We start from the raw sequence: 16,853 nt of genomic DNA, 5'->3' as shown, positions 1-16,853 counted from the left end.
ATGTATTTATACCTTGCCATTACACAGTCAATACATAAATATATGTCTGCACTTATTCTTATTACAAAATGCTTTGCTACTGATAAGGAAATACTAAATAGCAACTCTTTGTAAAAGATAAAATTGAAAGATAAATTGTAAATTTGTTAATTAATAGATACATGTGTGCAAATGTAACTGAATATGGTTGAAATGCTAGATGTACATTTTATATGATAACTATTTTATTAAGATGTATACGATAAGAATGAAAAAAGCATCTAAATCAAACAACCTGAACCTAGTCATGTTTTCCCCATTAATGAAAATAGTACTTTCCTATGATGTACCTGAATATGTATAGTACAGAACTATTTGTCCTTATGTTCAACATCTGTGTCCAGTTTGTTCAGGATTTTAAATGTGCCATATTATTTTTTAATATCCACAATTTTCTCTCCATATCAGCTTCATAGGTTTCTTCTATTGATACTTTGATATAAAGCCTGTTTGTTTTGGACCATGAACCACCCATTGTCTCAAGCATTTTCAAGCGTTTTAGACTTTATAATTCAATGACTCTACCATGTACTGTCTTTTCTAATTTCAAATGACATTTTCTAAGTCCAAAATGTTAAATAAACATCACATGTTTTATATTGCAACTTCCCCTGATTTTACCTTATCATGTTTCTGTTGTATTTTGTATGTATGTATGTACATGGGATTATGTTAGATGTTTTAAATATCAAATGTTTGTATAGAAGGGTAAATGTATTAAACAGATTTTTTAAGTTGTTCAAGTATATGAATGTGAAACATTAATTAATTGCAAATTTTCCATTAATGAATTACAATTTGTGCATTGTTAAGGATAACATGAAAATATAATAAAATATTGACTTTAATTTGCTTTGTTAAATGTTTTAACTTTTTATGTCCCACCTACAATAGTTTTCTGATCTGTGCGTCCGTCCATAAATTCGTCTGTCTGTCCTGCTTCAAGGTTCAAGTTTTTTGTTGAAGTAGTTTTTGATGAAGTTGAAGTCGGAACAACTTGAAACTCAGTACACATGTTCCCTATGATATGAATTTTAATGCCAAAATAAGAGTTTTTATCCTAATTTCACAATCCACTGAACTTGATAGTGTGAGTTGGGTATCTGTGTACAATGGACACATTCTTGATTATTTTTTGACAAAGACCAATGATATTTGGTATGAAGATATATTATCACAAGATGGATTGCAGGCTGCAGCATCCTCATGACCTTCATTTCACCTTGACATTTAACTAATTGGTGGAACAATCAAATTCTGAAGGCATTTCTTGTAGGGGTAATTTGCCTGTGAGACAAAGGGATTACATTTCTGTGGTCACATAATAAACAGCATAAACTATTTGTTAAAAGTATTATATTTCAGAAGATAGAAGACCTTGATGCTTTATAACTTGTATACAGATGCATTGTAATACAGATTCAGTCTCTCAAATGTCAACTGTCCTTGGCCTCATTTTCATGGTTCAGTGGCTGCTTATATAAATTGTACAGTGGATTATGTGAATTCCTCACTTATGGGTAAAAAGATAACTTTATTGGGTATATGGCATCCTTTCAAGGGTTCAAACAACCTCATTTAATAGATGTCTTATACGAAACTACTGAGTATTAATATTTTATGTTTTGCTGTTGCAGTATATTCTTTTGTTTAAAGATTCAATCAGAATTAGACTGGTCTGATAGTCAATCTGGAGTAACTGTAAAAATAGTAACTCTACAGCATTGGGCATTCAGTTGCATTCACCTTTTTCATTGCAGTTTTGTTGGGAAATCAGGTAAACCCTAGTAATTTTACATTTTCTGATAATGTATATGACTATGTTTATTCAATCCATCATGTTAATACAATGCAGTTTGCAATCTTTCATAATTAATTACATACTGTGATATGAATATAGGTCCCAAAGTCGTTATAATGTTGTGTATGCTTCTTTCAACCATTATTAATTTGTTCAGTAGTCTATGTACAGGTACCTACACTTCTACAAAGATTTGACATAGTTCATGTTATGTTATAGTTATCAGCAAATAAAGGAGATGTGATATGATTGCCAATGAGACAACTCTCCACCAGAGACCAAATGATGTTCATGCAAACAAATATAAAGTCATGTGACCTTCAAGTATGAACAAAAACCATTGATTAAAGTGACTACATTGGTACACCACCAAAACCTGTATGACTAAAAAAAAAATAATGTGTGCCAAAGTCCACAGTATTCTTTAAATTCTCTAAGTTTCCCTGAAATTTATTTCTTGATTTAGGAAAGTTGTTGATCCATATGCATCTAAACTTCATCTTTCACAATATTCAACTTACTTGGCTTTATGCCAATATCTTGACTTGATTTTCGTTTTATTTTACATAGACATAAAATCAGAATAATAAACACAGCCATGATTGTACTGTTCTATGACCAAAACATACAATGAAAATAGTGACCAATGCTTGTTTATATCTTTGTCCTTTGATCTTTCAGATTTTTAATCATACCACATTTCCCAATTGTCGAGCCTGCAACTTTTGTTGCAGAAAGCTCGACATAGGGATAGTGATCCGGCGGCGGCAGCGGTGTTAGCTAACTTCTTAAAAGCTTTATATTTTAGAAGATGGAAGACCTGGATGCTTCATACTTTGTATATAGATGCCTCATGTTACGAAGTTTCCGTCAGTCACATGTCCAATGTCCTTGACCTCATTTTCATGGTTCAGTGACCACTTGAAAAAAAAGTTCAGATTTTTTGTAATGTTGAATTCTCTCTTATTATAAGTAATAGGATAACTATATTTGATATTTGCGTACCTTGCAAGGTCCTCATGTCTGTCAGACAGTTTTCACTTGACCTCGACCTCATTTCATGGATCAGTGAACAAGGTTAAGTTTTGGTGGTCAAGTCCGTATCTCAGATACTATAAGCAATAGGGCTTGTATATTTGGTGTATGGAAGGACTGCAAGGTGTACATGTCCAACTGGCAGGTGTCATCTGACCTTGACCTCATTTTCATGGTTCAGTGGTTATAGTTAAAATTTTTGTGTTTTGGTCTGTTTTTTTCATACTATATGCAATAGGTCTACTGTATTTGTTGAATGGAATGATTGTAAAGTGTACATGTCTAGCGGGCAGATGTCATGTGACCTTGACCTCATTTTCATGGTTCAGTGGTTATAGTTAAATTTTTGTGTTTTGGTCTGTTTTTTTCATACTATATGCAATAGGTCTACTATATTTGTTGTAAGGAATGATTGTAAGGTGTACATGTCTAGCGGGCAGATGTCATGTGACCTTGACCTCATTTTCATGGTTCAGTGGTCAAAGTTAAGTTTTTTAGTTTTGGTCTATTTATCTAATACTATATGCCATAGGTCAACTATATTTGGTGTATGGAAATATTTTATGATCTTTATGTCAGTAGCGCAGGTTTCTTTTGACCATGACCGCATTTTCACGGTTCATTGCACAGTGTTAATTTTTTGTGTTTTGGTCTATTTTTCTTAAACTATAAGTAATAGGTCAACTATATATGTTGTATAGAAGCATTGTTAGCTGTACATGTCTGCCTGGCATGGTTCATCTGACCTTGAACTCATTTTCATGGTTCATTGGTCTTTGTTTAGTTATCTTGGTTAATGTTAAGTTTATGAGACAGTTGTAATAAAGCTTTATACTTAGGACTATCAACATAATATCAATGATTAGTATAGAAGGCGAGACATTTCAGCGTGTGCACTCTTGTTTTTATGCTAGATATGGTTTAAATGTGAAAGGTATTAATTTGAAGAAATTACAAAACCATTGAATAAAATTAAGAATGGAAATGGGGAATGTGTCAAAGATACAACAACCTGACCAAAGAGCAGAACACAGCAGAAAGCTACCAAAGAGTCTTGAATGCAGCAAGAAAATCCCACATCTGGAACCCAGCTTCAGGTGGCCCATTACAAATGTGAACAATTTCAGAGAAAATGAACGGCAGCATACTTAACTCCAAAACATATAAATGAACTAAGAATAAAACACCTACAAGACTATCAAAGGTCTGAGGCTCCTGACTTTGGACAGACAGACACAAAAATGCTGCTGGGTTAAACATGTTTTGTGAGATCTCAACCCTTTCCTATACCTATACCCAATGTAGAATAAACAAACAGACAGTAAAAATCCAGTTTAAAAGAAGCCAGAGTCTGATGTCAGAACAGTTAACAAAAGAAACTAAGCAAAAATGACAAAGATGCATAAATTAACAAAGAACTACTACCAGTTACTGATGTGCCAGCTCCAGATCTCAGCTAAACTGATTGAAAGATTGTCTTCATCATATTAAAATACAGTACAATCCCTCTCATCAAGGGTTTAGTATCATACCATCATAAAATATATGAGAAGAAAATATCCCAAATATATCATAAAATTGAGAATGGAAATGGGGAATGTGTCAAAGAGACAACAACCCGACCAAATAAAAAACAACAGCAGAGGGTCACCAACAGGTCTTCAATGTAGCGAGAAATTCTCACCCGGAGGCGTCCTTCAGCTGGCCCCTAAACAAATATATACTAGTCCAGTGATAATGAACGCCATACTAATTTCCAAATTGTACACAAGAAACTAAAATCAAAATAATACAAGACTAACAAAGGCCAGAGGCTCCTGACTTGGGACAGGCGCAAAAATGCGGCGGGGTTAAACATGTTTGTGAGATCTCAACCCTCCCCCTATACCTCTAACCAATGTAGAAAAGTAAACGCATAACAATACGCACATTAAAATTCAGTTCAAGAGAAGTCCGAGTCTGATGTCAGAATATGAAACAAAAGAAAATAAACAAAATGATAATAATACATAAATAACAACATACTACTAGCAGTTAACTTACTTGCCAGCTCCAGACCTCAATTGAACTGATTGAAAGATTATGTCTTCATCATATGAATATCAGGCACAATCCCTCCTAATAGGGGTTTAGTATTATACCATCATGAAATATATGAGAACATAGCCTGTGTCATGCTAACAATTGGTTTAGAATAAATGTGTTTAATTCAGGTGCAAAGAACCTAAAGGTGAATCAATATTAAAGCCAAAATATGCAATCTGTAATGACCTGACAACAGTATCGTAACTTAATCCCTTCTTAATAAGTCTGTTTAAAGGATTTGTTAGTCATTGAGGTGAATTCTGATATTTTTGTGCTTTGTATAGAATATTACCATAAAAGATTGGATGTGAAATGCCTGAACGTATAAGATGTCTGCATATTGGTTTATATTTACGATTAATATCCTTGATCTGATGATAAAATTAAGTAAAAGATTAGACTAGTTTGTGTAATGAAATAAAGTCATTAATAAAAGAATGCCACAACTTTTAGAAAAGTCTGTAATTTCCATTTATAATTATTCAAGAGACATAACTCAAAATAATGCAAGTGATGCAACCTAACTCAAAATCTGTAATTTAAGGTGATAAGTATTGTGTGTCATAACATTTGATTTAGGCAAAGTAATGTTAACAGACTGCAGAAAACAATTTCATAACGTACAGACAGGTAAGAATAATCCTTAATACTTTGTGGACAGGGGCATAAAAAATACTGATGCCTAAAGAAATCTGAACTTAATAACTTTCCAAATTTTAAAAGGTTAGATTTAACATGTAGTCAAAAGTGTGGTGCTAATAACTTTTCCAAACAGAAACTTCCTCTTAGTGGATAATCCAATGTCAGGAGCACCATCAAAGCAAAGAGCTGATAGCTCTGAGGTGGAAGAAGGTGAATAAAAGATAACTTGAATTACCATAAAAGCAGCCCCTCTAACCCAGCCTGCTTTGTTCCATTATCGTTATGACATATTTTTTTTCTTCGAACAAGAATGTGTCATAATTACATAGATATCCCATCCTTACAACCATTTTCTCTTTTCAGTGGACTATTTAAATTGGGTAAAATCTTTAATTTGACAGTAAAATTAGAAAGATCATATCATAAGGAACACATGTGTACTTAGTTTTAAGTTGGTTTGATTTAAACTTCATCAAAAACTACCTCGACCATAAACCTCAACCTAAAGCAGGACGGACGGACGGACAGACCAGAAAACATAATGCCCATAAATGGGGCATAAAAATAGTAAGACTGGTTACATACCTGCCAACTTTTGAAAGTTCCCATGGGTTTTTTTTGTGCGCGACAACAATTTTAAAGGTTACAATTTTAAGCGAAGTATTTTGCACAATCTGAATTGTCTAGAAAAAGTGTCATATTTGAATGATGAGCTTACATGACTTTTTCTTAAGTCTGTTTGCATGATTCTAGTTATTAAATCAGTAGAAAAGATGAACATGTAGCTAGCAGACCAGGGTTTATTTTCTTGTGTAAGAATATATGATGCATTTTGAAATTTCCAATTTTGAATTATGCACAAAGATGGACCTTTTACAGGTTGGGAAAAACACTCCAAATGAGGGCTAACCCTCATTGGAAGAACATAACAACCCACTGTAAAACCTGTTTGTTGGTCTTTGTTAAAAAAGAATAGTACATTGTGCTTTAAATGATTTAATTGAATACGAAAATAACGTATTATGTCAATAAATTAGTGAAAAAAACTACTATTCAGTATTATCTTTATGGTAGTACTGCATCATTGAATTTTGTCAATCAGCCATGCTTTTATCCTTAGGCTGTGTAAGAACCCTCTTTGCAGATGAAAATTCACCTGCGGCAGTGCCATGTTCATGATTTTACAACTAGATGAAAACAACAAAGTTCAAAATCTAGCATGTTAGAATAATCTACAGAGAAAATGTTTTTGGTTACTTATTAATTTGATCATGAGAAACAAAGAATTTTATTAATATAAATATCTTTTAATAAATGCCAGGACGTATTATAAAACGTCCTTGATAAGAGTGAAGAGAATGAACACAGGGAGAACGTACTATATGGTGGAAAGAACTCAGGACGATCAGACCAAGGGCGAACATGTAAACAGGGCAAGTTGACACAAAACCAAATTCATGCAGGCGTACTACACATGTCTACATTAAAAACATCCGGTTACAAGTAAACAAACAACGTTTATGTAGATGAGATGAAATCTAATAATTTATGTTAATAAAAGGATACATATTTACGATAGTGATTGTTTTTCAATCCTATTTTTAAAAATTAAATGATTCAGATGCTTAATCATGTGTAAAAATCAGTGTCAAGAATCAGAAGTTGTTGTGAAATTGTAGTGCACAGAAACGGATGCGGCATACGTAGGTGGTAAATGATTTTAAAGTCGGCACCATAGGTCTTCAGAAGACTTGAAGTCTTCTTCAACCAAAAAGCTAACATTGGTATTAGCACTGAATAGCAAGTGATGTAATAGTACATATAAACCCCAACACTTTTCAACAAAGCATGAAAAGTGACACCAAAATTCCTAATTATTCTCTGACAGTATATCTTTTTTTAATAATACAAATAATTAACTTTATACTTTTTTTAATCATAAAATTCTATATAAATTCCTGTCAATTTATACCAACCCTATATAAATAACAGATCTAGAATTTGTACATTTCCATGAAACATAGTTTTTATTGAACAATTCTCACGCTAACAAGTTTCTATAATCACACGACTATTCTGTGTAACTGTGTCTCTTTTCGAAAGCCCGTCTATGTCCTGCGGCTTCTTCTTTTCCTTTGACATCAACTGGTATATAATACCAAGCCTTATAATCCTGGTTTTCTCTCATCATTGCTCTAATCTTACGCGCTAAAATTCTGAAAATAAACAGAAACATCAATCAATTTCCAAGAAATTTATGCTGCCATGAAACAGTAACCTCAAATCCAAAAAAAGTGTGAAGCATTATTTTTATATTCCATACAACATGTACAATATAGTTGTAGCAAGTCAGAAATATAACAGTTGTTATCCATTTGTTTCACGTGTTTGAGCTTTTGATTTTGCCATTTGATTAGGGACTTTCCATTTTGGATTTTCCTCCTAGTTCAGTATTTTTGTGATTTTAAATAAAAAAAATTATATATAGAATAACCATACATTGTCTCGAAATATCAATGTTATTTGTACGAGGCTTAGAAACAGGTAAAAGCGAGGCTGTGCCGAGCATTTTTACCTGTTTCGAGCCGAGTACAAATAACCGATTGATATTTCGAGACAATGTATGGTTATTCTTTATATGCTGCAGCTCTTAAAACTGTTCTAAATGAAATATTTAGGGTAAAAAACATCATTTTTAAATTTGAAGCGGACGACGTAAAATTTCCGCGAACCTGTATGTTTTGTTGACGTCATAAATAAAACTCTACGGAAACGCATTGTCAACGTCATAAACAAGGTGATATACGGTCAATGACTGTATATGACATATAAATATACAGTCAATGCAATTTGACTGCTCAAATAGCACAGCTGCAGTATATATGAAATTAATTGTGTGCATGGTTAAGATTTATCAAAGTGCTTGTAAGCACAGAAGGGGATTGCGTTTATTTGTCAGAAGGAAGAAAAAATAAATATTGCATTGTCAATACAGCATTGGTTGATGTTGATTCAACTACAATTCTGGATAATGGGAGATAACTTCAAATTTTATAACAATGACATCATTTATATATTTCTGCACCTTGCAAAAGTTATGTAATTTTCTTGACAGATCATTTTGTGACTTGAATATATCTGAACATATAATGACTTTGATAAATTTCTGGAAATGTTCATGGATAAGGTGTTAAGAATGCTTTGATCAATGTACTATATTTTGTATATCAAAAGGTAGTGATAAGCCATGGACGATTTAGATATCAATTTGTTAACATAGGGTTTTGATAGCACTTCATACAATCTTTACCCCAAAAGGGGCAGGGTTTAGATAAACTCCACTACTTATGCATGCACATGTCTCAAGTTCAGTAGATGTTCTCTTTCATATCTATACTTATTTGATATATTATTTTAACACCAAGGTGACCAGTTTTTCAGGTTTAAATCTCAGATAAATAGCAAAAACTTGCATTTTGCTATATTTTTTATTACGTGGTCGTGTCAGCCATGTAGGTATATCATTGGAAACATTTAAACAAGACAGCGTATCGAAAAGTGTGGCTAAAAATAGTATCAATAGACAATTTGATGCATTTCTGTCAAAAACTTTGGTTTTAGTGTACATCATTTGTGGATTTAGGGGCATCATCACCTCCATTAGCATGTTGAGTAAGTTGTTGGAAAACAATGATGCTATAATGCACATATTATTCAGCATACTGACCTCTCATAATTGACAATCAGCACTGCTGTCATTAGGGAATTGTGATTAAGTACATACAGAACAAACATTATTTCTAGTTTATCCTGCACAATGAAGATCACTCAGACACTCGATGAAAGTTAATAGTGCAGGAATACAGGTGATCCCCTCTATCTGGTAGATGATATCATAAAGGTGCACATAATTAACAAGTTTTTTTCTGGTGAAGAACAAACTCAAAATTGGTCTATTTATCCAGTATTTTTATAGAAAAAAGATTTTTGTAAAAGTTTACAAATGATGGATGTACTATTAAGACAGTTTTGAGGGATCAGGAAAGTTGGATTGACCCTTTCAGTCAGGTTAGCTAATAAAGTGTCTGTGCAATTACTATACCTCTGATCGTTTTTCGCATTATCCATCCATTGATAGTGGAGGTTCTGTTCATATATTTTTTCCATAGGTACTGTAAAATGTTTAGCAATGAATCGTCTTATGGGATGCTGAAATAACAAAATGTTGTATTTATCTTCATTGAATTAGAACTGGTATTATAAATTATTTGAATAGCTGTATCTTTTATTTATAACTAAAAAGCACTTCAAATGCGCTTGCATTTAAAGAAACTTGAGTGATACACTGTGCAATATATAAAGCAATACGTCTTAAACAAAAAGTTTTATGAATGCCTTAGTATTCAAAAAGATTTATAAAACTTTGCAATTTTCAAAATCAAGAGGTCAAAAAAAGTTTTATTAATGTAAACATGGTAAATTCAATTGAAATTGAATTTCGGAAACAAAGGAGAATCCTTCACATGCATGTACTGAAAATTCAAATAGATATATTGAAAATTTTAAAGAATGGACAAATAATGAGATTATTGGAATTTGAGGAAAAGCTGCATACCCCTGTACATACATGTAGATGTATATGCATCAGAAATTTTAATGCATGTTCTAATTGTTGCGATACTCACACAGTTGCATAATTCACATTAATGAGAACCTCGCAATGATTTCCTACGCATGCATAACAAGATGTCTAGTGGTTGTCATTTGTTGATGTGGTTCATAAGTGTTTCACATTTTCGTTTTTCTATATAGATTAGACAGTTGGTTTTCATGTTTGAGTAGTTTTACACAGGTCATTTTTGGGGACCTTTAGAGCTTGCTGTTCAGTGTGAGCCTAGTCTCCATGTTGAAGACTGTACTTTATGGTTTACTTTTACAAATTGTGACTTCGATGGAATGTAGATTGTATTACTATACCTTTTCATATTCCCAATGATGAGGTTGGTATCCTTCTGGTATATCTGTTAGTTCTCCCTGACCTAAATATAAAACGTTAACCTTATTTTCTTGGCAAAGGAACTATGAAAACATTCAGGTTCACAGGTTGTAATTAAATTTATAACAAATATATATATATAGTTTACTGTTACAGTTTGAAGAATACCTTTGTTTTGTAGCAAATTTTACAATATTCAAATTAAAGGTTTCATAACGAGTGAGAATTGGATATTTCATCATATTAATTAAGTTTTTTAATTCAAATATAATAATGAAAGAGGCTTGTAAAGCCTTTGACAGGTTTATTATTACAATCTCTATCTATAATAGTGTTCAAGATAATAAGCAAAGAAAGATAAATGGGGAATATGTCCATGGAATACAGATGATGCCCCGACTTGCAAATATATTATATAAAGTTATAAAGGGACATATATGAAGAACAGGAAAAGTGACACAACAAAAAATTTGTACTTGATCTGAGTTTTGTGGTAATAACTATTGTGTAAAAGTTTCATAACATTTGGTTGAGTCAAACTTAAGTTAAATAACAGATTTTTGTAAAGGGGTATAACTCTAGAACAGTAAAGGAAAAACCTCCAAAATTCAATCTTAATCTGTGTTTGGTATCAAAAAGCAAATTGTGTATAAGTTTCATAACATTTGGTTGAAGCTAACTTAAGTTAAAGGAAACAAAAAATTCAGCAATTTTTCACTTGTAAAGGGGCATAACTCTTGAACCCTTATATTGACCCACTAAAATCCAATGTTGATCTGTATTTTGTGGTAAGAAGCATTATGTATAAGTTTCATAACATTTGGTTGAGGCAAACTAAAGTTGGAGAATGGAAATGAAAAATTCAGCAATTTGTTATTTGTCAATGGTGATAACTCGAGAATGGTTTAAGTGTGCCACCAAAATTCAAACTTGATCTATATTTTGTAGTAGTTAGCATTGTGTAAAAGTATCATAACATTTTGATGAGGCAAACTAAAGTTGGAGAATGGTAATGAAAAATTCAGCAATGTTTCTACTTGTAAAGGGCATAACTAAAGAACGATTTAAGTGAGGACACCAAAACTGAAAATTGATCTGGTAATAAGCATTGTGTTTAAGTTTCATAACATTTTGTTGAGGCAAACTAAAGTTAGAGAACAGAAACTGTAAAGGAGCATAACCACCAAAATTCAAACCTGATCTATGTTTTGTTGTAATGAACGTTCTATATAAATTTCATAACATTTGGTTCAGGCAATCTAAAGTTTGAGAACGGAAACCAACTTTAGTATGTATGTTTGGACAAGGGTAAAACTTAATGCCCCCTCCGCTATGACAGGGGCATAAAAATGGTAAAAATCAACTTTACATATATTTTATAAGAAGTTGTCTATTAATTTTGATCAAGATAGACCATATGTAGATCTTGACATTTTGTAAATGTACACAACAGATTTTCCTCTATTAAAAGACAATATTTGTATTTTATAACTTCAATTTTTTTTGGCCTCGATGGCAATATCAGTCGACCAGTGGGATAATTGAACACAATTTTAAAACTAAAAACCCAAATGTTGATTTAGGCCTAATTTGGCCCATTAGTTTCAGAGAAGATTATTTTTGTATAAATATTTTGGGTCAGAGGAGCTTTAAAGTACCGGTACTAAATACTAACCACCAAAGATGTTAAATGCTGCTACTATCAGTATACATGGTATAGCTCCAACCCAGAAGAAGAAATGCTGTAAAATAAAGGATATAAACTTAGTCAAATAAATAGTAAGTCATTTTATTTGCTGTGACATGGAAATGCAGGGGAGATAACTTAAAAGTACAGATTTATTGTAATTTATTCTGTTACTGATATTTTATCTGTACACAGGAGAGACAACTTAAAAATAAAGATAATGTTATTCTGCATGCTGCTATCACTGCACATACTGACATAGTACATAACAAAAATAAATCTTAAAAGATATAACTAAAATGTTTAAATTTCAGATTTTTCTTTTAAAATGTCATAAGGCCACACCAATTTAATTTCTTGTTCTACGGATTTTTGGACTCCAAAATTTGGGGCGAGCGAGCGATTTGAAAATTTTAATAAAAAAATATTTAATTTGCAAATTTTTGAGGCGAAGCTTGAAAAGTAAAAGCGAGCGATTATAATTTTTTTTTGTAAACATAAAATAATAAGTTTTGACAATATTAAAACTTGATTTATCACTTGTACTTTGACATTTCTTTAATTTCTGAAGTATTTTTTCCCTGTTCACCAAGAAATAATTAAATCTGGTCTATGTATGTGTGACTGACAATGAGACAATTCTCCATCCAAATCATAATCAGTTTGGGGGCAACCCCTTAGTGTTATAAATATCTCTTTTTACATGTTTTATGAGGGATCAATACATGTTATAATATATTTGTTTGTACAAAAGGGCTCATATTTTCTCATAGAACTATATATCTATCTGGTATTAAATAGTCAAAACATGTCCAAGAATTTAGTAATATTCCTGGACTTTAACCATGTTAACACATTTACTTTAACAGTTTAATATTATTCAAAATAAGTGGACCCCTCTTTTAGAAAAAATTGTTTAAAATATGATGTAACTCTCCTCTTTTTGAGTACAAAATTCTAAGTGTTCAAAGGTTTTGTATAGAAGAACTATACAAATCCTTGGTATTTCTATTTTCTTTTCTACATCAGTAAAATGACCCCTTGTCTGAGGGAGGGTTGTTCTCAACCGGATAATAACAAACACAGGTCAAAGTAAGGCCTTTTACACAGGGCTTTGATACAGACCAAACAGCAAGCTATAAAGGACCCCAAAATTATTAGCGTACACAATTCGAACAGGAAAACCAACGATCTAATTTATATATATCCAAACGGGAAAATACCAATGAACAACATCAACAAACGATAACTGCTGAACGACATGCTCCTGAATCAATCAGGACAGGTGCATAAACATGCAGCGGCTATGGATAGTTTTGTTTCGCAGCATACAATATAATTGAAGTTGAAGGCAAATCCTCCAGAAGTTCTTTGTACTTTATTCTAACAACGAACATGTTTTGATAGGGAATATAAGTAAGGGGGAAAGAAACCAATTTTTTGTTCTTCACGAAAATACCCGCTGTTATAACTTTTTATCGGAGCACTCCAGGTTTCATGCTGAAACAAATATTCTCACAGATATTTACACAGTGTGGTGGGGTGCTTTTATGTTTAAAATCGTTATATACAGGTTAGACTGTGATTTAACAAATGTTGATATCTTTTTATAATATTTTAAAAAAAACGGTGCGGGAAATGGACATGATTACAATTCCGGATGCGGGAAGCGGGAATATAAAAAAAATTAAAAAAATCTGTTTTGAAAAAAATAGGTGCGGGCAGGTCCGTCGAACAAGGGATCAAATTGGTGTGGCCTAATCAATATCATTTAATAAGGTTTCAATCATGTTGATAAGGGGAAATCATCTGTAGAGCATCTAACAAGAAATAAGGTGATATATAGATATAGGAAGATGTGGTGTGAGTGCCAATGAGACAACTCTCCATCCAAATAACAATTTATAAAAGTAAACCATTATAGGTCAATGTACGTCCTATATACACATAAATTTACTTTTCTACGTTATGTGGACCCCTAACAGTGGCGGATCCAGAACTTTTCCTAAGGGGGGGCCCGCTAACTGACCTAAGAGGGGGCCCGCTCCAGTCATGCTTCAATGATTCCCTATATAATCAACCAAATTTTTCCCACGAAAGGGGGGGCCCGGGCCCCCCAGTGGATCCGCCTATGCCTAAAATCCTATATATATCTATTACATAATACATACAAATTCATCTTTGAGAGTATTGTAGACACTCCTGGAAGCTGTTTTTATCATCGTAGGGGGCCCTCCACCTCCTCCCATTTGTCTGACAATACCTGTAATTATAAGGAGTATCATGTACTGTAGATTAATTATCATTTGTACCAATTCTTGTGCTGTATTAGTGTTGGTCAACCATAAATGTTCGAAAAAGTTTGATTTTTTTTAAAGATTTTGCAGACATTGGCAAAATGAAATTCATAAATCACAAAATTAAATGTTTATCTAACAATAAACAATCGTGTATTATCAAAGAAAATTGGTACCCTATATATAGCTAAAATAAATGAATCGCTAATTTATCAGCTCTTCAAAATAATCATGATAATAATGAGTTTACTCTTCGGAATATTCTGAGTAAATATTAATTGCCTAAATGCACATCTGATTTACTGTGAATTTAAATTATATCATATTGGCTTTCATTTGATTTATATACATGTATATGCAGTCTCAGGTTTAGCCTATAGGTATTAAAATTAAAATAATAATCAGTATATCAAAGGTTGAGAATTGAAAGCTTTTGGTGTGAAGCAAGTAAAAGTTATATTGTATCAGGTCAAAAGATACAATATTAGAGGCCAGTACAAGTAATGTACATGTAAATATACATGTATAACAAATCTCAAAAGAGGTGCATACCTGTCAACCTCTGAAAATGAAAAGTCAGGTCATGACCTGCATTGAGAAAAAAAATCTCAGGTCATAACGCGTACGACATTTTGCGGGCTCAATTGAAGAACAAAAATATGTTTACATATAATTTATATAGTCAATATGTATATGAAACAGTTAGAACATGTATACAAGTTTATTTCAGACTATTGTTATATTCCATAGTAGCAGACTTGGCATTCTTTAAAAGAACTGCACTTGGTTTCAGTTCATAGCAATGCAAATGTGTATTCATTTTACAAGAAAGAAGAGCACACAGTGTATCCTTATTAAGATCAGCCCTAAACTCTGTAGCTATTTTCTTTACTAAAGAAAATGCCCTCTCACTGTCTGCATTGCTGTTTGGCAAAACCAGTAATGTTTTAGCAAGTTTTGACAAAACAAAAAATCTTGGCTTGTTAATAAAAATGTCATGCAACTTGGACATTTCTCCCCAAAATGTACCAATGTCAGTTTCAGGGGAAGTGCAAAGTGGAAGTTCATCTAATGGGGTCAACTGATAGTCACTGAACTCATCTTGTAGCTGTGTTGTCTCTTCATATCGTTACGTAGCTCAGGTAAACAGTCCTACATTTTGACTTTTGGTTACATTGAAAAAGACCGATAAAACCGAAGGTCGTATTACTTCTAAATACCGGAAACAATTCCGGTCAGAAATCCGGGTGAAACGGGTAATGTTAGAAATTCCCGGGACCCGCCGGGTAAAGAAAAACTCCCGGGTGAGAGGTGAAAATAACGGGTGTCACCCGCAAAAAACGGGTGAGTTGACAGGTATGGAGGTGTAAACAACTATGATGACTATCAGATTGGCAATACCCAACACCCTTTTTGTTCATTTTACTTTAATTTGTTGCATGTATTCTGAAATAACATTTGGGCAACAGTTTCTTTCAGCAAAAATATGGCATATATATTGGTATTCATAATATGGTACAGATAATTGACATATATACATGTCATACATGTACATGATATATATTAGTCTGAGATTACTCTGAAGTCCAATGGCTGTTTTGCCCACAAGCTGGGACCGTGGAACGTCAGAGCTCGTCCCATATAAAAAAGTGGATATTTGCCCATCCAAAATAGATGCGCTGCTTCATCGCTTCTGGTGCAGAATAACAGCCATGGAATTATATAAATTGGGTATCAATTTGTTCATTTTTCATTTATCTCTTTGTTTATATAAGTATCATCTACCTACCACCCTTTATTTTCTCATATTAAGACAGTATTTTTTTTACACTTTAGAAGTGGAGACTAGAGAGTAGCATATTCATCATTTCATGGTTGTTTTTATAGAACTGTTTGATATCTTAAATCTACAATCATACCAGACTGCAAAGTCTTAGTTGCAAGAGCATTATGTTTTGTCGATAAGGAAATTATTTGTTTTGTTCCTCTCACGATAGAGGGTCTTAAGCAACTTAGAACACCCATAGTGTCCCTTTCCCAAGGTGATCCCTCAACTCTGGGAACAGTATCAAAGCGTATGCTACAGGCGGTAAACTGGGTACCAGTTATAATTATTGATATCCTACATGCAAAATAAAAATAATATAATATTTATTCAAAGTGTCACAATTTTCATTCACCATCTAATATTTTAATAAAATGTGTTCTCTCTGTCATTCTTTATATGATTTTTTTATAATTGTTTTTTTTCCCCAAGTTTTGAATGACCGT

The 16,853-nt window shown here is 32.7% G+C and overlaps 1 protein-coding gene across 1 annotated transcript; it reads right to left on the bottom strand.

Moving 5' to 3' along the window:
- Positions 1-7,522: 7,522 nt before the first annotated feature.
- On the bottom strand, positions 7,523-16,701 carry LOC143057200 (NADH dehydrogenase [ubiquinone] 1 beta subcomplex subunit 5, mitochondrial-like). Its single transcript, XM_076230457.1, has 6 exons — positions 16,502-16,701; positions 14,457-14,548; positions 12,274-12,340; positions 10,580-10,641; positions 9,705-9,811; positions 7,523-7,818 (listed from the first exon to the last, which is right to left on the bottom strand). The coding sequence occupies exons 1-6, from the start codon at positions 16,605-16,607 to the stop codon at positions 7,674-7,676; spliced, it is 579 nt and encodes a 192-aa protein (XP_076086572.1). The 5' UTR covers positions 16,608-16,701; the 3' UTR covers positions 7,523-7,673.
- Between the last annotated feature and the right edge of the window lie 152 nt (positions 16,702-16,853).

Source organism: Mytilus galloprovincialis, chromosome 13 (genome assembly GCF_965363235.1).
Source record: "Mytilus galloprovincialis chromosome 13, xbMytGall1.hap1.1, whole genome shotgun sequence".
Lineage (NCBI taxonomy): Eukaryota > Metazoa > Mollusca > Bivalvia > Mytilida > Mytilidae > Mytilus > Mytilus galloprovincialis.
The sequence above is the reverse complement of the archived record's forward strand: the minus strand, read 5'-3'. Positions and strand labels throughout refer to the sequence as shown.